Here is a 26251-nt window from a genome sequence, read left to right as displayed (position 1 = left end):
CCAACTCCTTCCTACTTTTAATGTCTGAATAGTTTTAGGTGCAAGTAAATCCCAACAAAACTGCAAATCAAATTGCCTTTTGCAATAAGGAAAGATCATCTTTTTCATAATGGAAATCCAGAGAACAGCTATTGCGGTTGATTCATTGGCTTAACGATATCGTCAGAAGCCCAGGTTGTTACTGTCACTCCGCTCTGCTATCCAGCATCTACTGGTGTGTTCTCTGCAGTGCCTGTAGAAGTGCCAAGTGTCACACCCAAACAGGGCATTCTGTGTCTCTCTTAGGGGTGAGGAAACTTTTCCCAGAAGTGCCTTAGAGAACATCTCATATCACTTTGACCACAAACGTCCTTTCCTAAACCAGTCACTGGCAAGGGGAATGAGGTTGCTGTGGTAACTAATCTGGCTGCAACAGGTGGAGAGTCATCCATCAGAACTACAGGCTTCCCTCCTTCCCAGTGTGTATCCCATCTCCCCACCCCCACCCCCAGCCATCTTGGCCTTTCTACAAAGCCTTGTGCCTGCTTACTACAAACCTCTCTGTCTCTCCAGATCCCAGCCCTCCCCGTTCCCTATCCCCAGTCCTCACCTATGTTCCCTCTGCTTCATGAAACTGTCCTTGCCCACCCTCTGTCCTGCACATTTGGCACCTGTATGAGGGATTCTTGGGTCCTTGGGGCCTGTCTGTGCTTTTCTCTGTTCCCTAGTGTACTTTTCAGAGAACTACAGACCCTGACTTTATTTGTGCAGACCTTTACCCCAAAAGGTTATTAAGACTAAAATAACACACAGAAGGAAATGTTCTTAAATTTTATTCATAATAAGCTCCTTTGAGACTAGAGCCAGTCCTTAAAATAGAATATCCATCCCTTCTATTATTAGAAAAGTAAGAATTCCATATTAGTAAAGAAAATGTAAAAGTGGCATTCACAATTTATTAATATTCTTTCCCATCCACTCACAACCCTTTTTATCCCTTTTATAAGGAGTCACAAACTCAATTTCTGCATGGTACATATAGGCTTTAGATGTTCTTAGTTTTGCTGTTTTTTTAATACTCTCAGCGATTCTCAGTCCTCTCTATACATCAGAATTATTGGAGGTGCTTTTTTAAAATATGCATATTTAGGCATCATATTCAAAGATTCAGTGTCAAGTAGTGGTGTGGGGCCCCCTCTGTTTTCATAAAATGTAATATAGGGGTTCCCCGATTGATTCTAATGGGAGACGGTCTGGTCTTAGATATATCCACGTGGAAAACCTTTCTCAGTGAGAATTATCAGAATTATTTCAAACTTTTCAGGATACTTATCCAGATTATTGCCATATCTTACTGTTTCTCATCATTCACATGTCTAACCATGCAAGGTAGGTGCTTATTTTTTGTGTTTACTGTCCACCTTCCCCTCTTCCTTTTCCCTGCCTAGATTCTGAGCATGTCTCCTTCCCCTCTGTTCCACAGCCTTTGGGGCCATATTAAGGATGTCGTGGAGGCTCAGTCATTTTCCGTCAGCAGAGTAGTTTTGCCCAGATCCTGAACAGTACTGGTCAGCTTTATACTCTGCTGTGCATTCAGTCCTGTAAGCCCTTAATTGAACTTCTACCTTTTGTTAGGCCCAAGAAGCCGTTCTCCTATACCTTTTCTGAATTTTTGCTCTCTCGGCCACTATCTTGCATTTCTAGCAGGTATAACGATAACTTGGCCTCCTCTACTGTGTTAGGGATATTCTGGTTTTGTTCAGCAAAAGCATGTAAACGGAGTCTCAGACATGTATTTTTCTGACCATTGGTGCTCAAATTGTATTATTGGCACCAACTCTGTAAAGTGTCCCAATGTGTCTGGTCAACTAGAGGCAGAATATTTGGCAAAGAACATGTTGATCCTTTACTCCCATGCTCTGGGCAAACTTTAAGTTGTCCATTCTTTCGAAATAGATTGACTTTGTTGTCTTTCATAACTTGTTGAATTTGACTTCTGCCATTGAAGAAGCATTTGCTTCCTTATAATTCTCTTTTGTAGATTCCTCTGATCCTCGAATCAACATGAGTAATGAAATTTTCTCTTATGACTCCTCATGGAGTATTTTTTTTCTCTGCCATTCAGTTTGCATCACTGCCAGGACAGATAGAAAAAGGGACACAACAATGTCCACAATTTAGAGACCGTTCAATCCTTTTAACCTAAGGCCAAGCAAGCGGATTTGACTACATTTATTTTTGTGTATTTTAATACATTCACCTAAGCAAGATTAATGATTTAGAAGTTTCAGAAAATGCATAGTACATAAGAAACCATATCTCAGTGTCTTACATTCCTTTAGGACCCCATAAAAACACTGTTAAGGTGTACTTTTCCCCCTACGTAAATGACAGCAAACACTGTTTCACCAGGCATCAACAAGTATCTCCAAACTATTATTTTACTTGACCTGGGATTACATTACACTCTATTTCATTTAATACATCTCCCTTATAATTTTCTCTCGCTCTTAATTGTTGGCAGAAATCAGTTTCTCAAGAGCTCACTTTCTTTCCATATGCAGATTTGTTCTTGGATGATTTTAAAACAGTGCCATATCCTTCTGCCTTTTCACTTGTACGTGCGTGTGTGTCTGTGTGTGTGTGTGTGTCTGTCTGTCTCCAGCTCTAGGTGTAAGATTTCCAGATCCCATTGTACACAGCTTCATTTTAGAATAACTCCACGCCTGAGTTGGGGAAGGACCCAAAAGCTCTCATCTTTAGTCTTCTGCTTTGTGACATAGAAAACTCTTGGTCACTCAATCTTAACTGTTCAGGTAGGTGAAGTCCATTTGAATGGAAATTCCTTTTTGGGACACACAGCAGCATTTTTAAACTGCCTGTGCTGCAATGAAATTTTTAAAAGGAGTTAAAATTTTTAAAATTTTAAAAGAACTTGATATCAAGTTCTTAATAGATGTTGTCCAGAGCTGTTTTTATGGCCCAAATCGATGTTCTGTTTACCACCAATGATACTTCAAGGCTGAAAAATGTACTCCCATGTGGGCAAAAGCCCTGAAAAAAACCAGGTTCCTCATAGCAGTGGTAATGTAACTAGATGTAAGCAGTATGCTTAGAGGTGATCTGGGCAGTGTATGTGTCTTTATCAGATTAACAAATGAAATTCTTTTACCTAATTGTTGTTTTCTGTGTTAGAATCTATCTACCTTAACACATGTTGATTTTGATCCTCCCTTTTTGTTAATATTCTTTATATCCTTTCTAAGAGATGGGTTTGTTTGTGAAATAGCTAATAAGAGCACCACTAATACCATCATTAACACGCGAATGAGCAGTGATCAGGGTGTTCTAAGCATTGAGATTCCAAAGACTTTTAAGTCAGAGGGCAGTACTTAAGGAACTTGGAACAGAGGCATCCTCAAGCCACTGTGATTGTGCTTTTCAAAATAAACTTTCTCTTTGAGGGTAACCTAAAAAATAGACATTCTTTTTACAGCAACTTCTCTGAATTAATTTACATTTGGGCAAACTAAAAACTGGAAAGAGGAGAGTGGAGTTTAGTGGCAGGTCTGGTTTTGAACAGGTGTTTGATTTTGCTAATCTTGGTAGTGCATAAGCTTATTTTTGTGAATTTTCTATCCAGAATTCTGAGTTGATGGACATAGCCACCAGACCGGAGAGATGGTTGGCATTGCCATGAATGGCCAGCTGATAGAATTTGCCCTCTTTGAGAGGGAGAGATATTCAAGCTAGACGAGAACTTTTTATAGTGGCAGGTAATTCTGACTTGGGATTTATTTGAATTTCTAAAGGCAAATTAATTTTTCTATGTCCTACATGGTATATAGGTACTTGTTACCTTTTCTCTCTCCATCTCATGAGCTTTTACTATAGATGGAAGAAAGTTGGTGCTTCCTTTTGGTATTTTGAGAGTTTTATTTTTATGCCTCTCCTTGGCAGCCTTTCTTTTTCCATAAACCAGTGTCAACGTGATGGTGAGGGTAAGTATCCTTGGTGTTCTAGAAGATCTTTTTGTTGCAATTTTACGACTGAGTAAATTTATCTTTTTTCACCTAGTTTATAGTTTCATATCTAGTATGTTATGAACCTTTTTATAAACAAGAGAAGAGGAAAGCCTATTTGGAAACTTAAAAGTAGTAAAGGCAAGGCCATTTATAAATGTCTAGTTAGATCACCATTTGGTGGAAAGGTCTTAAACTTTAAAAGTTATGAACCGCGGATTTGTTGAAGGTGGGAGTGGCAGTCCCTTTATCTTCACTGTTTTTTGAGCTTTCATGCTGGAGTGTGTGTGTGTGGGTGGGTGGGTGCGCGCGCGTGCGTGTCTGTCTGTCTGTCTGTCTCTCTGTCTGAACATATTGACATTTTTTGATGAAAAGGTCCATCACTTGCATAAGCTTTGCAAAGCCACTGCCTTAAAGTATTTTTTTTGTTGACTTTTACTGTAATTGTTTTAAGATCTGCTTCTTACTATTTAAAAACAACTTTTAATATTAGTTAACTCTTCAAATGTTTCTTTTCAGCATAAAATCCTTTTTGCAATATATGTATTTTGTTTGTTTAATTTATCGTCTAGTCAAAATTTTGGTCCACATTTAAGGGGGCTTCTCCCATGAGAATTTGATTTAAAAGCAAAGGATTTTAACTTATATGAACTAGACTTAGCTTTGATTTGTTTCACATGTGGAAAAATGTATGTTCTAGGGCAGTCTGTGATGTGTCATTACTTAGAACATGCATCATTTTTTTGCCACGATTGCATTGGTTCTTCTCCATGTGGTGTCTGTGGCAAAGCCAGTCTTTGTAACCTCTGAAATATAGAGAACAAAAGTAGAGCAGATTCTGACTTGCTAGTTCTCTGGAGACTGAGCTATATATTGTCTTCTGGGAAAGCAGCTAAAGCACAGACTTTTAAATCGATGTGGTTACTATGGTTTCAATCTAGATGAGCAGTACCTATGATTTTACTATATCTGCTACTGTTTGAAAAGAAGCATCAATTACTATTAGCTGAATAAAAAGGACCTGAGTTGGTTTTTTTAGGAGTTTAAGAATTAGGCCTTAAATTAACAGTCAGTGAAATAAGTAAGAAAGCTCACATTTTTAAGAAATGAAATCTCTAATGTTTAAAAATGCCCATGTCCATATTGGCCTATTCAACAAAACAACGTAAAGGGTTAATCAAGTATTTCATGATTTGACCACAGATTATATTTATGGCCTTAATGATATGACTTGTCCACAAAATTAAATATTTATTCCAATAAGCATTCACTGAATGCTAATTATGTGCTGAGCACTAGACCAAACTTGTGTAGGAATAATACAAGGCTAAGCATGATCATATGCCATAGAGCTTGACAGTTGAGGTCAGGGCAGATATCTGATAATGTCATTGCTTGCCCCTGCGTTTTACTATTATGTTTTTTTATGTTTGTTTAGGATTCCTATTTAGGATACAGACCTTTGGAAAATAGGAATATTACCAGGCACCACAGGGAAATAATTTTTAAATATTTAAAAATAAATTGTAGTAAAAATATAGGTTTTTGTTTTCCCAGCAGAGAATAAGCTATTCTGGATAGCACAGGATTTGTCCCTCTAATTTTGTCTTCTCTGTCCTGCTTTCACTTTAACCATTATGGTTTGAAAACTTCGTGAAATTGATAACACATTTACAGATTTTCGTAAACAATATATTGAACATAATTTAAGCTTTTCTTAGTAAGTTAGGTCTGTCATCATTTATATATAACATGGTATGATAGTAAGTGTCCTTAGAAATCACACAGTTTATAGGGTTGTTTGCCCCATCATCATTTTTATTTTTATTTTTATTTATTTTTTAACACCTACAGCACCTGGTATTCCTAGGTGGTCTCCCATCCTAGTACTAACCAGGCCCGACACTGCTTAGCTTCCAAGATCAGACGAGATCGGGCTCGTTCAGCCCATCATTTTTAAATCTCTTCCCTTGTGATAGGAATTTTTCTTTGAGTTAATATGACTTTCTAAAGCAATCTCATAATCTTATAATCTTACCAGAGTTATGGGAGGAAAAAACCCCAAACAATCAAATTTGATAGAACCATATATGAAAGAAGAGTGACTTGGCCATGAGTTTAGGGTTTCTGTATAAGCTATGTTCATGAATATCATATTTTTGATAGTTTATCTATTTATTGGTTATTTTCTGCTCTCATTAGTGTTCCAAGTAGAGTGCCTAGACAATTAAGTACTGGGTAGATAAGTCATTGTCATCTAATGATGTTTTACAATATTTCGTGGCATTATAAATAAGTATGCTGTATTCTACTTACATTGATGAGGTATTAGAAACAATTACAGAAGCTTCAGTTTAATAAGACTGTCACTTTATACCTCTTTGGTTTTTTCCTCTGCCTTTCTGTGTGACTTAATCAATCCATTATAACTTTACCTTTAATACTTTTTAGTGTCCAAACTGTTTTCCCATTAAATATTCATTTAATTCCTATTTAAAAAAAAAAAAATTTCAGTTTGCTTTAAGAGAGTGGTCTTGAGGAGAAAACAGTTAATATAGTTGTGTTAGATGCAGAGAAGCAGTGAGGGAAATGTTAGGAGCAAAAGTTCTTGCCATGATCTTATGAAGTGTTCCAAGCTATTTTTTTCCTTGTCGACTCAGAAGAACAGATACTGAAGAAGGCAGTGAACAACCTCAGTTTTTCTTCTGGCCCACACTTACATATAGCAGAGACATGAAATACCAGCCCCAACTCAGACCTTCAGTGGGTAGCCAGGGGACAGTGTTTTTCACAGAGCTGTTATTGACATCCAAAGAGATCTGGTCTAAAACGGAAGGATCTCAGTTGATCTAGTACATTTTAAACTTCTGCTTTCATGTGCACCTTCCACAGCTAATCTGCCTATTAGAGATTAGGATGTCCATTCTCCTTAATCTGTATTAACTACATATTAGTAGTAAATTCCTCGTTTTTTTCATCTTTTTCTCATAGGCTATTTCAATATATTAAAAATGTATTCTGTATATATGATTTGCCTTTTTTGTGCCATAAAGTGAGAACACATACAGGAATAGAAATGTATCAATTCCTTTTTTTATAGAATTCATACATTCATTCAAAAACTAAGTTGTAATTAATTAAAAATAATTTTGAACATTGGTTATCTTAGGCTCTGAGTGCTGGATATTCAGAAAACTAAAGATGACATAATCATTGTACTTACAGAGCTTAAAGCCCAATGGGAAAGAGCAGTATGCTGGGAAGGAAATTCTAGGCAGTAAGTGCACATGCGAAGTGGACCTCAATTCTCTGAACTTCAGTCTCCTTATCTGTTATAGAGGGAAAGTATCTTATAAAGTCGTTTTGTTGCTTAGCTAAGATAATGCATATGAAAACTATTGTGAAATTGTAAAGCTATGGACGTGTCCGTTTTTGGGTTTAAAATAAAAAGAAAATTTTTATCCTGAAACTATTCAGATAATGTAGTTATGAGACTCTAGGTAAAAGGAAATGATGCACTTCGATATCAGATGCACTTCGATATCAAATGCACCTCCTGGGAGAATGAGATTGTATTATTAGGAGCCTCTTATTCTAGAAATCATTTTACTAGCATTTATGGTAAGTAATGATGACTCTTGGGAATACCAGAGATATGTTTGACATCACATATTATTGTCAGCCTTTCTTTTAACCCACAGTGCATTTTTATTGTATCTGAATAAGAATGTATTGAGCCTTATGGCATTGGGATATATATAGTGCCTGTTTTATAGTTGGTTTCTAGAGTATTTTCATAGCAATCTCTCAATGTATCTATTTATTATTTCCCTCCCTCACCCTTTATTTTTTTTCTGTTCTTTAAAGGTAGGGAAGCCCTAGTTTATGCCTGTTTTACCAATATCCCATCTATTTAGCATTTTAGCACTCTCAAAAGTGTCCCAGTTTGGATGGTCACCCTGGCTCAAGGCATTAAAAAAAAAAAAAATGAAGAGCCAGCATATTAGTGGAATTGTAAAGATCTGTGCTAACTGACCTCAGCCACTGAACTGACTTACAGAGTGTAGACTTGGTCCAATGATATTCTGGAATGCAACTTATAGATTTAAGCCTACAGTGTCTGATTATCAGTTCACAGCACAGCAGGTTTCCTAATAAGCCGTTAAGACTAAAGCATACGTTTGTCTTCACTGGCTCAGAACAGTAGCTTTGACACTTGAACAGTTTTCACTCTAGCATGGCTGGCTGGCACTCGAAGCCTGACATTCCTTCTTAAAGGCCCATCAAGGTTTTCATTCAGTGTGAGCATACTCATTAATATGGTATTGATCCTGTTTTTGACCATCTCTCACCCATGGCAGCCAACCAGGGGGGATGTAAAACATGTCTGTGGCCCCCTCCCCACATGTGCAGCTCTCATGGTGGTGAGAGTCAAGGGGATGAGTAAGATGCAGCCTAGAGAGAGGAGCAGCATCTCTGCCATGCTCTCTTCCTCTTTTACGATAAGAAAGCAGAAGCGAAAGGTTCAAAAAATAAAAGTCTACAGGGAGGACGGTGCCTCTTTGTATGTGCTTGCAATCCCCCATATAATGGAGTGAAATTGTCCCTTCCTGCCAGCACTAATATAAAAATTGTATAAAGGTCAAGGAGATACCTCACTGTTTTAGTATGTGCAATTAGTATTTTCATAACAGGGCAGTTTGAAAAAAGTTCATTGCAGGTTATGCTTGATTAAGAGCAAATGTGTAACTCTGCCTCTCTCTGTTGACAGCTATGTTAGAGTTTGAGGGTGGCTTCTGTGCTCATGATCTCTAAAGAAATGATTTAAGTCTTGCAAAGTAAAAAGAAGGTCAGAAAATAAAGGAAAATCAATGGAATAGGTCACTCTAATCCCATTTACTTTTCCAGAAAGGCAAAAGTAGTGTAAAGATTTCTGTTAAAACAGTGCTTCTCTCTTGTGAAATGCAGATCTGAGACAGTAGGTCTGGGTTGAGGATTTAAGGTTCTGCATTTCTTGCCAGCTCCAGGGAATGCCAGTGATGTTGGACCACAGGCCACACCTGGAGTGATGAGTTGTCAGGAAAAACGTATGCTTCGGCTGGCTCTGACTCTGGATGTCACTGTTGTACCATAGGCATGCTAGAGAGAGACACAAACAGGACTATCAGGAGGAGCTAGTTGTGTTGTAGTGAGAGGTTAGAGCAAGAACAACTGTCTTAAATACTGTTCCTTCTCAGTCTCTAGGAATATTAAGGTATCCTTCCCCTGCAGAGGCCCATCGTGCTCCTGCTAATGAGAAGAATAAAGAAATAGTCATTTCATGGACTTGGAATCCCAGTAACTGGCTCCTCTTTATTAAGTGCTGGAGGCATAAGGAAATAAATAGGAAACTAGAGGAAATTCAGAAAAGAAAGTTTTATTCCCTCCTGCTTCCATCATAGGAAAATGCTGTGATATGCCTTCATTTCTTCTGGCTATTTAACTTCTGCTAGTTCAGAAAATGTCCTCATCTACAAAAGGATTTGAATTTAGATAGTTTTCAGAACCCTTTAGATTGTTAAAGCATAGCAAGTAAGAGTTTTGTGATCATACACACTATATATAATATATTTGTATCTTTAAGAGTGTGGCTTTATTTCTGTAAGGGCACCTCCAAAATAGAGAGAGAGAGAGAGAGAGAGAGAGAGAGAGAGAGAGAGAGAGAGTGTGTGTGTGTGTGTGTGTGTGTGTGTGTGTGTGTGTGTAGTATTTGTGTGTGTGTGTGTGTGTGTGTGTGTAGTATTTTCCCCTATATTCTTGCCTCTCTTTCTTTTAAAAAAATGTACTTTGTTTTGAGGGGGACCAAGGTTTTGCCACCCCAAAATATGCCTTTGGTGATATTGATTTTAAGCAGGTTACTAAGAAACAAAACCCTTTACCTGCCTAAAGGAATTCAGGTAGAAAAACCTGCTTAAAGGAAGGGAGCATCACCTTTGCTTCATAATATAAATCTAGCAAAGCCTGTTTGTTAGACTTCCCTCTGTGTCCCATTGTTTCTGGGTGGCCCAGCAAGCATTTTTTTTTACCATGTGTTTGCTTTCTCATCCACCTGTGAATTACTTGCTTTTCCTTTGACATTCCAGACCCCTGCCCTCCTTTGTCAAAAATGACATATAAACCTCAACTGCCCAATGCTTCCTTGGGTTTTATTCTTATGGCACCCCCACATGTACATCTATAATAAATTTTGTACATTTTCTCCTGTGAATCTGTCTCTTGTTCATTTGGTTGTTATCCCAACAAGAAGAACTTAGAAGGTGGGAGGGAAATTATTTTTTATGACCCCCTCCCCCACAGTTTCATAGCTTCGGAAATATTTTTTATGTTATCTGTAGTTGGCTGTATTAATTTCTGCTTCTGTAATACTAATTTAAGGAATCTGGCCTCACAGTGACAGCAATGGCGAGAACTATATTCTGTGGTTTACTAGCATTTCCTCTAAGCATCTGTTTGTTTGGGGTGTATGTGTGCCTTAGATACATCTTTTGACAGGATACAGGACTGCTTGTTCCAGAAGGCACTTTGGGTGCAACTATGTGTATTTAACCCAAGAGTGTTCTCTCTCAACACAGTGACCTTTTCAGCCTTAGGACATAGGTCTGGAATTTATTCACGTCTCCATTCTGACTAATCGATTACACATCGAGCCCTGTATGGTGTAGTGGGTAATGGAGTAATGTAAGTCATTCAAGGGTTCCCTCATTCTCAGACTTTTGGGTGAAAGAATTAAAATTTCTTAATTAAAGCCCCTCCCCCACCCCGAGACAATGTTCAGATTACATACAGAAGTTGGATTTTATGAAATATAAATTACTCTGAGCAAAGGATGGAGAATAGACTTTGAATTCCATGTTGAACAGCCAAAATTGCTAATTGAATTCAAACTTAATGAAAACATTAATTGTATACAGAGATTTCAATCCATTGTGTTTTGAGGGTGTGTTTGCTGTATTAAAAGCAATGAACTTAGGCATGGATTCCAGTTTCTTTGGCCCTCCCACACAGTTTTGGTGAGTTTAAGTTAGCACCCTTCCATAGGGCAACCTGACCTTATCTATCAACTGTATAGGCTCTATCTTCTCATCTCACAAAATCCACTTTTTGGAATCAGTCTGTAACCAATTAGTGGGCAAGTACACAAAACTGTATGTAAAAGTATCTTCCTCAAAGTGTTCGTAATATGAAAAAATTGGAAATTACCTAAATATCCGATAATAAAAGATCAAATAAAATGCGAAACAAATATGAAAGGAAACACTATGCAGGCATTAAAAAGAAGAAATATAAGTATAATCTTGCATGGCTAGACTATGTTAAAAGTTATAAAGTAATACATTTGGAAAAAATATATATGTATACACATGTATATATAAACACAGGGAAGAATCAGAAGCTACACACCAAAATGTTGATAGTAGTGGAATTATAGCTGATTTTCCACTTTTTCGCTTAACACTTTATCATGAAAATTTAGTACTGTTACATTGAGGAAGGAAGCGATAACTTAATTTGAAAAGGGTTGGGGAAAAAAGCAGCCACTCTGGGAGCTGAGTTGCAGGAGAAACCAGAGACCCACTATTTCAGCATCTCTCTGGTGTTGACTGGTGGGAATTCCCTGTTCGTTGCTGTGCCAGGAGGCGCTTGCAGAGCCAGTGGGGGCCTGTGAGGCAAGACCTGTGTCCTGTTGACTCATACACACAGTGTTCTATATCGTCTTACTTTATTTGTCAATGTGGGCCCTAGGGAGCCTTGTATTCCTCTTGGGCCTAGGATTTAGATCAGTAGAATCACAGAATGGCTGTCATGCCTAGAAGTGTCGTTAGGGCTGGTCCTAGTCCAGCTACAAGGAATTGGAGGCCCAGAGCATTTAAGTAACTTTCCCAAAGTCTTGTAGGTAGTTCGAGGCCAAGTCAAAATGAAAACATGGTTCCCAGGCTGCTACTTTGCTTATCCCAGATCTCTGCTGTTGTGGATGAGCCTCCCATTATTATAAGCAGCTTTTAAGACCAGAGAAAAAGAGGTTTCCAGGTAAGGGAATGCGTTTTCTCTCATATCTTCAAATATTACATTGTAAGGCCTTTCATCCTAATCTGTGTCCAGTGAAATGTGTGGAAATTCAGAGGTGCGGAGGTCCTGGGTCCTGGCCTCTTTTAAATATCTAATAAAGGCTGCAGACCTTTTCCCTGGACCAATGTGGATTTTCTGAAAACCACAAAACTTTGCATTTGATTTTGCAGGTTCGAGAACCTTCTGAAACCTGTCCCTATGCTGTAAATGTTTTTTGTCTTGTGCTCCCTGAGTTTTCAAGTAGTTCTCTTGCATTTTGAGATAATGGAACTATGAACTGGTTTTCATACCTTTGCTTCTAGCCAAAACAATAGTGTGGAAAGCGAAAAAGTAAGTACAGGAACTAGAAAGATGAACACGCCTCATCACATTAGTGTTTTCTTTGTTTCCTGTTGCTATTAAATTTTCTTTTCAATAAAAGTAAAAGTTTACAATATTTTTTAAAACTCCCAATACACTGTACAGCTGCTTTCATTTTGGCAGTGTGTTCAACTCTGTTCCTATCCACATGAATAATTTATGATTATAACCAAATACTGTCTTTACCATATTCCTTTATCCTGTTCTTTGGAAGAAGACAGTTCCTCCTGTAAGAAAGACACAGGCTGAGGCCCAAGATGAGGCAAGCATTTGTTTGTATTTCTCACCAAAAACTAGGTGTTTGAATAAGAACAGGTAGTTTCCACTTAACATTGTTAAGAAAAGTTTGGAAAATGGCCTCGTGCCATGGTTTCCCAATCAGCTAGAGGACATGTGAACACACCACCAACCACTGGGCCCACATGCAGAGTTTCTGTTTCAGTGGTCTGTGATGGGGCCCAAGAATATGCATTTCTAGTAAGTTCCCATATGATGCTGACACTACTGGTCCAGGGCCATACTTTGAGAAATAGTGACCTTTGGAACAAGAATCTCAAAAGGCAGTGTGTTTTCTAAACTCCTCTGATAACAAGAATCATATGGAGATTGTGTGAAAAATATCATTTCCAACTCTATGCCAGACTCAGACTCACTGAATCACTGAAAGGCTTGGGAGGCTGTATGATCAGATTTGGAGGAACACTGGTGCTATCAGGTAAACCTTGCGAACCACCCATAGCATCCTTTTCGTGCTTTGACCCTGTGACTCCCTTAACCCCTAGAAGTGTATCTTCTTGGCTTCATCTTCATTTTTAAATAAATTCTAAGCTATCCTTGAAAAACAAATATTTTTGTTTCGGGTGCCTAATAAATTGTGCGATAGAGATAGCAGAATGCCTGATTTCTGAGAACTTCTGAATTTTTACTGAATTAATTCTCTTTTTATTTTATTCATAGTTTGAGTGTGTGTGAGAGATAGGGAGGGAGGGAGAGAGGAAGGAAGGAAAGAAGAAAAGGAAGGAAGGAAGGAAGGAAGGAAGGAAGGAAGGAAGGAAGGGAGGGAGGGAGGGAGGGAGGGAGGGAGGAAGGAAGGAAGGGAGGAGCGAGCATTTCTAGAAGTTCCTGGTGGTAGTGTTACTACTGGAATAGACCAGAAATTCTCAAGCATAGCACATCGGGATTTCTTGTGGGAGCTTTAAAAAATACATCTACCTGAGTTCCACCCAGGGAGTAATTTAGTTGGCCTATGAGGGCACCTGAACAGTAATTCTAATGATCACCCAAGGTCGTGAATCATTAATGTGGGTCCCTAAGGATAGAAGGCAACCAGGTAGGAAGAATAAGGCCTGATGGAGAAAAGAGGGCTAAACCATTGCTTCACACACTTCACTATGTATACAAATCACCTGGGCCTCCTGTTAGGGTGCAGATTCTGATCAGTAGATCTTGAGTGGGGCCCAAGATTCTGCTTTTTTAACAGGTCAAGCAGATGCTACCTGGGTACCACATTTTGAGTAGCAAGGGGCTTAGAAAGTGTTAACAAGCACATGCAAGTGCCTACCAACACATAGTTTTAGTATTTTTTTAAAGTGCAGAACAAACAAAAGCAATGCCAATGAAATGTCAGACACCATAAATTAGAAATAATATATATTTTGCCGTTAGTGAATGCTGACCTTCCCTTGATGGCTAAAAATTTTTGATTTTGCTTCCCTCTACCTCTACCTGTAGTTTCAAACAAATTTTTGTGGATTGGTTTTTGCTTTAATGTGATACACATATACTAACAGGCTTTTTTTTTTTTTTTTTGGCCCCCGTCTATCTGGATCTCAGTGTTCACTGTCTTTCAGAGTTTGGGAATCTTGCCTTCCAGCTTCCTCATTGCCTCAGACTCAGCCCGATAAATGTTATGCCCAGGCTAGGAGGCCAAATGTTCAGTAATGCCCCAGGGCCCTCATTTTGGGAGTCGATGGCATTAACTCTAGTGCTGTCAGATTGCGCACAGGGAGCCAGCCTTTTTGGGACATGGTTTCAGCCTGTGTTTCTGGCTTGAGTCCAACCTTTCTGTCCTGGGTTAGGGGTAAAGCCTTTTCTCTGGCAAGTGCCATCCTCTGGCCCTTTCCTAGTGTGGTAGAGTTGAGACACTGCTGTCAGAGCCTTTAGAACAGGAACAAGAAGTGGGGCAAGGGAGAGGAAGGAACTTCGGGTGAGGAGGAAGGGATTAAAGTCCCAGCTGCTGAGTCAGCTCTCCTGGTTTGTTGCATTTCCCGGCTGAACATGGCAGAAATGTTACGTGATTGATGGCATTTGAATTGACCCTCAGAGAACACATCTATGGCCTCTGACCATTTGAAATTGGTGGGAATGACCCCAGGGGTCCTCCCTTCCAATGCTGGCCAGGAGACAAGGCTCTCCCTCCTGGGCGTGGCCTGCTGTTCATCAGGCTGTCACCATACTGCTGTTATCCAAAGTATCCCTCAGTGGAATGGGACACCGGCAGGAAACAAGGGTTTTCAGTCATTTCCTATTTTTAAATGAAATCTTTGTGGCAGATGCCAACGCCCCAGCACCATGCCCTGGAACTGGCCTTCCTAGCAAGGTTAGAGGAACATCAAATCAGCAGGACTTTTGCAGAGTCATGAAAGCAGTGTGCTTTTCCCAGCAAGGAAACCTATGACAAAAAAAAGCACAGAATGTTCTGAGTCTTTTATATTAAAAAGGGAAAAGCTTAAGTGAGATTTCTTCCAATTAAAGTAAAGCAACATTGAAGATTTGCTGTAACAGCCTGTATAACATGTAAAGGCCGAGTTGAGCTTGAGTGTGGCTGGGGCACAGTAGAAACTAGTTCTGCCTCTTAAAATCTCTTGGTTCAGTTTCTGGTTCCGGCTTTCCCCGTAAACATTTTCAGTTGAAGTGCATATGCTATATTGATAACACAGTTTAATATTTGGGGAACTTTTGTCAGGCAGTAAATGATAAAGTACCTCCTGGGCTGGCTGGGCACTTGACCTCTTTTAAGTTTCTCTTAAGTAAGTAGGAATTTGTATCTTCTGGAGAAACACAAGAACATCTGAGAAGTTTCTGTTCATGGATGACTGAGCTTGCTTTCTGCTACAGACGGTGAAAAATAAAATTTTAAGAAAATCAAAGTAAGATCCAAGGTGAAATTCTCTATGTGAAGTATGACTAGACCATTCCTGGAACATCCAGTATTCTTTCCCTGTGATATATAACTAAAGAAGCCCCAACCTAACTGTCCTTAAAGATGTTAAGCAAATGACTACTGAGAAATAAGATCATTTATTTTATGTTACTCATTGGCTTCAGCACCCTCAATGACTTTACTTTTGCACTAGAATAAAACTCATCCTCCTTACTGTGGCCAAAAAAACCCAGCAGGTCTCATAATCTGGCCTCTGTTCCTCTCCTCTCAGCCCAGTCTGTGTTTTCCCTCTCTTTATAAACTCAATTGCTCAAATGCGTAGAGCTTTGTCCTGCCCAGAGCCTTCAGACCATTCTTTTATAGAAAAAAATAATAATAATTAATTTTGATGAAGACCACTTTATCAATTTTTACTTTTATCTATCTTCCTAACCAAAGCAAGTTGATAAATACTATTTCATGTGCTTATACTGTCACAAAATTACTTGCCTTTGAAGCCAACAAAAAATGTAAAGGCGGCAAGTGGAAAAAAAAAACTTCAATACTAATTTTCATTTGTCTGCTCTTCTTCAGACAGCCTGTTCCCCCTTTTTTTTGCAGAAAAGTAGATCGTTTTCAGCCTATGTTGTTATGATCTGATAAACTTTAATCACAGAAAAAATTCCTGGAGAGACAATCTGCCAGCAACCCAGCAGGGCTCTGGAAGTATTTGCAGGCTCTGAGATGGTTTTAACCCATTTGTTGGCAGCATTGCCCTTATGCACACTCTTGGAAAGATACTGATGTACTTTCATAATGTCGAGTGGATATGGATGGGCAGGGAGTGTCTGTTGGAGGGCCAGACACACCTCTGCCCACTTTTGTGCACAAGGAGACAGATCTTAACATGGGACCTCTTTTCAAATAAGGCTGAAAAGGTGTAAGTAAGGAATTGACTTTTAGTACAACTAATCTGTTAAGCACACTGTGACCTAAATTATCTTTGCAACCAAAGCACAGATCTCTAGTTAGATTATTTTGGGGAAGAAGGAAGGAAGGTGAGTATCTGCTTTGTTCATTGTTTTATCTTCAGTGCCAAAAAGAATGCCTGGCACATCATAGGCACTCACTTGTTAAATGAATGGATGAATTTTTTTACTGTTGCTTCTTCTATATTTCTTCTTTTTTGCCTGCATTTTTACTTGTACTTGTGGTATAAGTATTTCCTCCAGCCTCTTAACTATGTTACTCTGAGGAATAAGGTTGAAAATACAATTGTTTGAACAAACATTGCATAAAAGTTTTCTAGTGCCAAAACCCAACCCTTTTTTCTACATTATAAATGAAAACAAGAATCTAGGTAAATTTTTAATTTAGATCTTGATTGATAATTGAGATTTCCCTTCACCTATACCCCACCCATACCAAGAAAAGTATGTGCTGTATTTAAGGAGAGCAAACAGGTTTGGGTCATAATTAGGCAATTTGGTTGCAAGGTACCCAAGACCTCTAATATTATGCCCACAATTCCTGTGGTAGGAGCCAATATTCAAAATCACCGGAAGATAATCTGATGACGAACCATGGCCAGAGTTTGTACTTAAACATGCTTTTAATTAAGTTACTTTTAATTAAATTCTTGACAGAAATATGTGGGCAATCATAGATGGTGTATAATAAATTATACAGGCTTTCGAATGCCTGTTTGAAAGATTAACTTATTTAAAGAAATAAATGAGCTTTGCATTTTTGATTAGGGTAAAACATTTGTGTGTTCGTACATATGTGTGTTTTTTAGTTTTTTGTAGCATCTACTTCCTTTAGATTTCTTTTTAGCACCTGTCCCCTGATGTCATCTTTCTCCTGGGCAATTCACTTTATTTACCACCAAGCTCTCATAGAAGCACACAGTGCTGTAGCCACAGCACTACTATTTGGCATGCGCTTTCTCATCTTCTGCCTTTGCACGTGCTATTCCTTCTGCCTAGAATTCTCTTTTCATTTTTCTCATCCCGAAAAACACTCATTTATCCTTTATGACTTAGGCCAAGCGGTCTCTTAGGAATACATTTTTTTTGGCCACTTCCACCCTTTTTGGGCAAAATAAGACCACCTGCCTGTGGATTGGAATCCAACTGTTCATACACTGCTGTTCTAGGCTTTCTCCTTTCCTTATGTCTCTGTTTGCTTCCACCACTAGGGTGTAAGCTCCTGGGAGTGGCTCAGTGCTTTAGTTTACATCTCCAAAATAGTGGCTGGTACAAATTCTAAAATGTCATAGGTCTTTTTAAAACATGTTAAGGTAATTAAAATATGCATATAGTCAAATAGAAATAGCCTCAGGTGGTAACAATGACCACATCAGGATTGTGAGATAACAAATTATTTTTTGCATGTCGTGAAAGAAATTCTAGAACTTTCACATCAAAATTGTTGTTTTCACTGTCATAATTGTCCTTTTGAGCAGCAAGTTTCTTATTCTAATCACACTGCCCTAATTCCATCCATTTTTGAAACTTCTGTGATTCCATTAAGAGTCTTCCTCCTGTCCTTATTGGTGGAAATTTTTTCGGTTGAAAAAGTACTTAATTTTTTGAAAGTCAGATGACATTCATAAGAGAATGTAAGGGAAAAGGTTGATAATCAAGCTGACTAAATATCATGTAGTATCTAGAAGAGTGAGATGGTTAAGTACTGAGACATTTCCTGTGTGTCATATAAGTATCTCTTCAAGCTCTTAAACATGTAACCTCAAGGAATAAAGTTGGACGTACAATTGCTTTAAAAACAATATTATATAAAAATTTGAAACATAAGTTTCTATCTAAAAGGGATTTGAGCAAAGCATCCTTGGAATAAGCATATACATCCCTCCCGACTACCTTGAAAAAGACCTCACTTGTCTTTGTAATTTCTTGTTAAAACTGTAGTGCCCTCACTCAGTCACATTATCACAGGAGCTGGCGCTTGAGCTCTGGGACTGACTTGCTTAGCTCTGAATGTAGCTCTGTTACTTACTAGCTGTGTGACCTCTGCAAGTTCTAAACCTCACCATACCTCAGTTTCCTATCTATAAAATGGGGAGGATTTTAGTACTCTGTAGGGTTGTTTTGAGGTTTAAATAAGGCAATAACTGTTAGGTGCTTTAAAAAGTCCCTTGAATGTAATATAATTTTGCCAATTCTAAGATGCACATATTTCGCATTTTAACACTTCTGAAATGAGGATGCATCTTAAAATTAATTTTTCAAAAAAATAGCATCTTATCACCATTTAATTAGCAATACCGTCTTTTAATCAATGACTTAAATAATGGCGCACCTTTAGGGTAGATTGCATTTTAGATTTCAATAACTAATAGTAAGTAGTAAGAGCTCAGTAAGTACTAGCTGACATCAGCATTATCATCAGTGTTGTCATCGTCATCAGTCATCTTGGTCCTAACCAGGACAGTGGCATTTGATTGGTTTGATAGTGCTAGCCTAGAGTATATATTAAATCTCAGTTTCATCTATTTGTTCTTGTCAATGTGCTCTTAGAAAAGATCTAGTGAGCTGTTTTTCATATTTGTTTTTATTAGGCGAATGTAAAGTATTTATGGGGTTAATACTTGCAATGTCTGTGTTATTCTCTGCACTGTACTTGGGAAGCTACTAACATGTTCTTCAATGCAGATCAGCGTCTTGAAATAAATAGAGAAGACAAATTATTTTCTCAATTGATGTGTTTTCCTAAGTCCTTTCGAAGAAGTGCTTTTTCTTAGTAAGCAGAACTAAGCCACCATTGTACCACTTAAGATTTACTGGTTTGCAGTCTTCTCTGTGAGAGAAAAGAAGCAGTTTATTGATCTGTAACAGAGAATGGATCATGGCCAAACCTTTTCTGGTTTATACAGTGCACTGCCATAAGAATCTGCATGTCACTAAGAAGACTGAGTCCTCACAATTTGAGGCCACCTGTCAGGCATGAACAATAACTAGGAAAAATCGATAGGCAATATAAAACTGTTGTTTTTGCACAAACACTTCTAGGATTATTTCCCAGTGACAGACATGTCTTGTTATTTTCCCATTGGTATGCTTGCAGTTCCTAATTTTAAGATTTCCCCTTACTTTGATTTTATTGTTCAGTTTGTAGGAGGGCAGGAGAGACCAATTTGAATCCAAGATAAAGATCTCCTGCTGGGTGAAAGAGGTTCAATAACATGAGAAAACCTTGGACCAAAGTTTATGAAGCTTGACTAGGAAGATTCTGAGAGCATCTCCATGCAAATACCTTGCCACATACTTCATCCATAATATATGCAGCTTGTTTCTTCATGCCTTCTGCTTGCCCTCAAGAGTTTAAATGGTGGTAGTTCCAAGCCATTATGAAGTAGGAGTACAAACAAACCAGGCTAGAAAGAGGCCAGTAAATAGGGATTTCGCTTCGGTTTCCGTTGTTGTTAGATTTTGTAAGTATAATTAGTTGAATAATTCCAGAAGCCGGGCTTCTTTCCTTGGTCTCCTCATTTCTACACTTCTCCTTAAATCCGCCCAGTCTTTTCTTTTTTTTTTTTTTTTTTTTTTTAACAAAGCTACATTTGTCAAACATGTATAGGCATTCCTCTTCTTAAAGATAATGCCCACTCTGTCCCTAAATCCTGCCTTTGATTCAGCTAGCTCTGACTGTGCACAGAGGTTATTGCTCTCCAAGTTCAATGCCGTGAACCCAAACCAGTGCCTGTTTCCAGCAGAATGTCAGGTGATTGCCACATAATCAGAGGGATTAGAGCCATCCTGCCTTCCTGGTACGCTGCCAGTTGGAAACTGGGGACTAGCAAAGAGCTGGGAGGCTGCCAGTGGAAGGTCGAGAATCGGATCTCCCTCCGCCAGTGAGCTGAGCAGTGGTCCGTGTAGCTGGAAAAGCCATGCAGGGGAGCAAGCCTGTCAGAAGCAGCCTACAAAAACCCAATTCTTTAGAGTTTGCACTGAGTTGCTTTCACAGTATTAGGTTTGAACTGTGGTGCAAATCCATTCAAACAGGCAAATTTCACTAGCTAAGCAGCAAGAAATTCACACCCTGTATGATCAAAGTGATCAGCCATTTCCTCTTCCTTCCTTTTTATTTACTTATATTTCTGACCTCTTATAATGTGGCCTGAGAGTTTCTTTTTGCATAGCATTTTTTAAATACTTTTTTCTTTCTCCAATGAATTTTAAAGCAAATAAAACCAAAGCCAACAAGAAATATCTAATGTTTCTTTTTAATAATTATTATTACAAAAGTAATAAAGGAGCTAAAATCATTCATAATTGCATTACGAATGCAATTATGGGGCAAGCACAGTGAACATTTGGGCATGTTTATTTCTCATTGTTTTAAGTAAATGTCTAAATTTGTACATATATTTTTAACAAAATTGGTTTTATGATAGAATACAGTCTTTTTTGTCAGTGTACTTTGAGTATTTTCTGTATTATTAAAAACTTATAAATGATTTCAGTGGCTGCATTAGATTCCAGTATATATGGATATGTTATTATTTTAGTGGTCTCCTGTTGGGAGGTCATAAGTCAACACTTGACTCTGAACTTGGAATTTGTTAAGCTCGATTTCTTCTGATTTTGTGCATCGAGAGTTAGAATTTGGACACAATGGAAATGGAATATTTCTTTCTGCACCATGGATTGGTTTCCTTGCCAGCATTTTTCAGAAGGCATTTTTGGAAAAGCAAAGGTTGGAACAATGTTCTTTTCTGTTCTTTTTCTTGTTTCTTTTTTTGTTTTCCATTTGTTTTAAATTTTGTGATCGTACCATAAATCATATTATAGTAATCTCAGTTACTTTTAAATAAAGACCAAGATAAATTAAGAAGTTTGTTGCCCAACGTGAACCCTAAAGTTTCAAAATTATGCCATTTGAAGTTTATCCAACAGAACAATGGGAGATGCTGAAGATTTTTTTTTTTTTTATGAGGGGGATTAACTGGATTAGATTTGTGTTTTAGATGACTGGGTAGGTGAAAGACTTGTGATATCTCAAAAGAATTCATATGAAATTAATCTTTTTTAAAAATATGAACATTTGGTGCAACGACTACTTTCAAATTGCAGTTGAGTGAATGAAACTATGAACCAACATCTGAGAAGGAGGATAAGCTTAAAAACCAAAAGTAATTCGTGAAATGCTACAGAATGATACATGTTAGGAGGTCATTTATATCTGAAGACCACTTTCCTAAAAAGTTATTTCTGAAAAGTTTTATCTCCCATAAGAGTTTTATATCTAGAGACTTGCTTTCAGTATCTGTCCACAGGTGCATCTGTGAACCTGTTATTCCTGAAACACCAAATGGCTGAGTCCAGGGCAGCCACCACCTTGATCTACAGGCTGTCTCTCCCTGATTGAGATCTGCTCTCTCCATTAGCAGTCATCTTTGTAAACAGAAGTCTAAGATTTAGTATTGTGTATATTTTTAAATGATCCATTTTAATGGGGCTCTCTTTATTGTTTCAGGTTGAAGGCATTTGGGAACTTCATGCATAAAATTTGCATGATTCCTCACTCCTTTTTGGATCTGTCATTGGATTCAAGCCAGCATGGCTCACACCACAAAGGTTAATGGCTGTGCCTCAGGTAACTCCGTGTTCTGGAGTGTGTGTGTGTGTGTGTGTGTGTGTGTGTGTGTAAATATATGGCTTTACTCTAACTAATTTCTAATTTTTCTTTTAATAAACAAATAGACGACGGTAAGTTGCCTAGATAACTATGATTTCAAAGTACTTTTCTATCCACTGAAGTTGTGTTTGTTTTATTTTTTTAATCATTTAGTGAATTTGCTTTTATCTTTATTGTCTTTATGTACAGAAATCAGTTGGGTAAATTATTACTTAAGTCAATTCTGTTGAAGTGTTGAAAGACACATGTAAAATCCTGAATTCGGATGCAAGTATAATGTATACTTCTCTTGCACTTCTTTATGAGGGATTGAACGATGAGAGAAGAAATGAATTTGGATGGTTAAAACCAATTCCTAGTATTTACTCTCAAGCAGTAGTGTTTGATGTTGCGAAGCAAAGGGAAAGGAAGAGGGGAAGAGAAGGATATAGTCTCTAAAGTGACTTTCCCAGGCAGGAATATGCAACAAACCATATTATGAATCATAAAGACTTGTATCCTAATTCCTACTTTGGTTATATGAGAGACCTATATAGTTTACATATCTATTCCAATATTGCTTATGTAAATTTTGGGAGAAATTTATAAAATAAATGCAGTATTATAAGCTGTAAGAAAGCACTTTTAAAGGCAACAAGTGGGAGGAAGAGACCACTGAACTGGTCATACCCAGGCCTTGTATGTGACTTTTTGTTCCGGTAATCCCAGCTGCAAGTATCCTCTGGCAAGAAGGTGATAACTTACCCAAATAAACTCAGTTGTTTCTTTTGTCTGTTTATTTGCTTGTCCTTTTTACTGCCCAACTTCTTGAGGCTATTTTTGATCCTGCTGTCTATAATAAAATATGAATGATAATATTTAACATTTAATGAACACTTACTCTGTGCTTTGATGCCCAAGATGCTTTGCCTGTATTATCCTCACAGTAATTCTTTGAGATTATGCTATCATCATCACCATTACTGCTATCACAGAGAGGCTCAGCAGGTTACCTAAGTGACGTAAGAAAAGTTAGGATTATTACTTGTTTCTCTAGTAAAATATTTGATAAGAGAGGAGATTGAAACATTTTGAAAATCTCTAGAGCTGTGGGTAGGCTTCAGGCCCCTGTGATACTGTGATCTCCCTCCCTTCCCTTGTCCTCATTGATATCCACACACTCAGAGGAAGCGGGACTTGGAATTGGGGTCTCAGACCTTGACGCTTTGGAGTCTCTGGCAGAATCCTATCTTCAAGGGTTTAGATACCTACCCCATTTATTCCTAATTCCTTTTCCAACTTGACTTGTCCTAGAGTGTCCCTTTTCTCTTTGTTCCTAAAGTCTGATTGATGATCTAGCTATAATGTTTCCTCCCTAGCTGGTGCTTTACCTAACAGGTCTGGGCACCGAGTTTGAATGCAAAGGAAAGCTCTCTAATTTGTGACTTCTGGGTTTCAGGGTATGGATTGTTAATGCAGACAGGTATCTAGACCAGGCAAGGGAAGGTTTTTGTTTATTCTCATCACCATGACCTCTGTGAACCTGTAAGCAAATCTGATTAGAGGCTCAGTCATACACAATTACTTTAATTACATGCACACACACACACACAGAGATATCTAAGCATGTATACATTACGTATGTATATATGATGCTCATTATAGAAAAAAATATTTAAATATATGCATGTAGTACTGTGTAAAAAAATAAAGCAAGAATTATACTACCACCCAGAAATAAACACTCTTCCATAGTCTTTAAATTTTATTTATTTTGCATAGTTAAAGTTATGCTTATAAAAGTCATTATTTTATCTTTTCTTTTCCCACTTCATATTACAAAAGAAATATCTGCCCTTTTTTTTTTTTAAGCCAAACTCAAGCACTGCAAAAGTGTATGCTGGTTATAAATATGCCATTTTGAAATGTAATTAGCATAAAGAACATTTACAGGCCCCAGATTAAGATGGGATAAAGAGGGCTTTTTGGCAGCTAATGAGCTCTCGTTACTGATCTTTCCCATGAGAAAAAAGATAAATTATTTGGGTAGTTTAGTAGAAATTTTAAATATGGAGTAAATTATATGTTTTTTCATTTTCCAAAGATAAAGTATAATAGTAAATATGCCTTTTAAAACTATACTTCCTTTGATGTGTTATGCCCCAAAGGAGTCCTCCAACCAACCCCTTCCCCTGAAAAATCACTGCTTTTGGCTCCATAGACCATGAGGAGAAATCTCCTGTGAAGGTGGAGTCAGGGCACACTGGTCATGGTCTTAGGAATAAACCAGAAGAAAGGAAGAGTGTCCAGGAAAAGCACCGTCAGCCACACTGTGCCACTGGCTGCAAAATCCATCTGAGGACTGGTCACCCCACAATCATGTCCCTGTTTAGCGTTTCAACTGGGTAAGGGACGCGTCACAAACTCTTTTATACTCTGACTTGAGACCTTCAATTAGATTGGGTAGTAAAAGGTGTTAATTTGAAACTAAGAGCAGTTAACACTGTAATCTGTAAAATTCATTCTGATATATTTCAGACATACAAAATGCATAAAGGTTATATAAAGCACCCGTGTACGTACCACCTAGCTTAAGAAATAAACTTTACTAGTACATGGAAAATATTATTGAGCCAGGTATTGAGCCTACAATGTGCCAGGCATTGTTCTGAACACTGGAGATACAGCAGTGAACTAAATGGGCAAAAATCCCAACCTTTAAGGATCTTACTTTCTAGTAGAAGTCGGGGTCTCCTGTGGACAGAGTGTCCAGATAAAATAAAGTATTTATACTTTAAAAGTATTTATTATTTTCTATCTGAAATTCAAATATAACTGGGTGTCCTCTATTTTTATTTGCTAAGCCTGGTAACCTTACCTGTTTTATCTCTTTTTCACCAGATCTTTCATCTGGCTTCCCTTGACTGGTACAGTTTTAATTTTATTAATTTAAAATTTTATTATGCTATTACTAAGATTACCCTAATGGCATTTGTTAATTAATGTAATGAGGTATGAGCACCATAAATAGATCATGACCATTCTCTTTTCTTACAGCTAACTAGGAAGTAAATGGGGGTTGTTGGTTAGGAAAATTACTATATTTCAGTGGAGTTTAGGGATGGGGGACAGTCTGCTTTTTCCCAAGTTTCTGAATCATGTTGTAAACTGGATGTACTGACTGATACTTCTCTAAACACTTATTAATGTTGTGAAACTTTAATTAGAGCTTAGAATCTCTTTAGAAGCCAAATAACAAGCAGCTTATTTGTCAGATAGAGATAATAATACCTGTCCTACCTTCTTCACAAGAGTGTTGTGGGAAAAAAAATAAAACAATGGCCATAAAAATACTTTTTAAGATATAAAGTGCTGATCAGATGTCAGAGGAAATCACTGTCCTTCTTGTTCTGCTATCTTTGTCATGAGCTCCTGATCGAATAAACACCTGTACAGGCCATCATGCCAGGCCCTGTTGGATGCTGTGACATTGGGGCAAGAATTATGTTACTGTCCTGAGTCTAACAGTCAAATGAAGTAAATAGATGAGCATTAAGGAGTGAATTTTTATGCCTGCCATCACCATCTTTATTTTTAGTAATACTTGCCTTTGCTAGTTTATTGTAGTTTTTTCCTTCTCTTGTTATTTCTCTTTTGTAGCCTAAATAACGTTTTTTTAATACAGATACATTATTTACTTATTTAAAATCCATATTGAACTGCATTAAAATTTGGTTGGCATTTTAAATTAATATAACACATTTCAAAAAATCTTGTTACCCTGGTCTGTTATTTGGCTCCAGGTTTTGTCTCCATGCTGATCTTAAATGAGGTTCAAAGGCCGCTGATAAGCCCTGGTCAGTCAGACAGAGCCAGAGACTCCTGGCAGAACAGGTGGAACGCTGCAGTGCAGTGTAGCCCACTCTTGGTTGTGTAAATATTTTTTCTGGGCAGGAGCATTTCTCAAACAGAACTCTGAGCCCACTGCGGTGACCCTGACAGC

The 26251-nt window shown here is 37.9% G+C and overlaps 1 protein-coding gene across 6 annotated transcripts in view; it reads left to right on the top strand.

The window, feature by feature from the left end:
• The window catches only part of KANK1 (KN motif and ankyrin repeat domains 1), a 179116-nt gene that overhangs the window by 101853 nt on the left and 51012 nt on the right, over positions 1-26251 (top strand). For all 6 annotated transcript variants that reach the window (XM_025051446.1, XM_015594504.2, XM_025051443.1 and 3 more), the window contains one exon: positions 22108-22227. In XM_025051446.1, the coding sequence (XP_024907214.1) occupies positions 22191-22227 (37 nt within the window). In that variant the 5' untranslated portion in view covers positions 22108-22190. The remainder of the gene's footprint in view (positions 1-22107; positions 22228-26251) is intronic.

This window comes from Pteropus alecto, unplaced genomic scaffold, assembly GCF_000325575.1.
Source record: "Pteropus alecto unplaced genomic scaffold, ASM32557v1 scaffold95, whole genome shotgun sequence".
NCBI lineage: Eukaryota > Metazoa > Chordata > Mammalia > Chiroptera > Pteropodidae > Pteropus > Pteropus alecto.
Note: the sequence above shows the minus strand (reverse complement) of the source record. Positions and strands in the feature narration are given on the sequence as shown.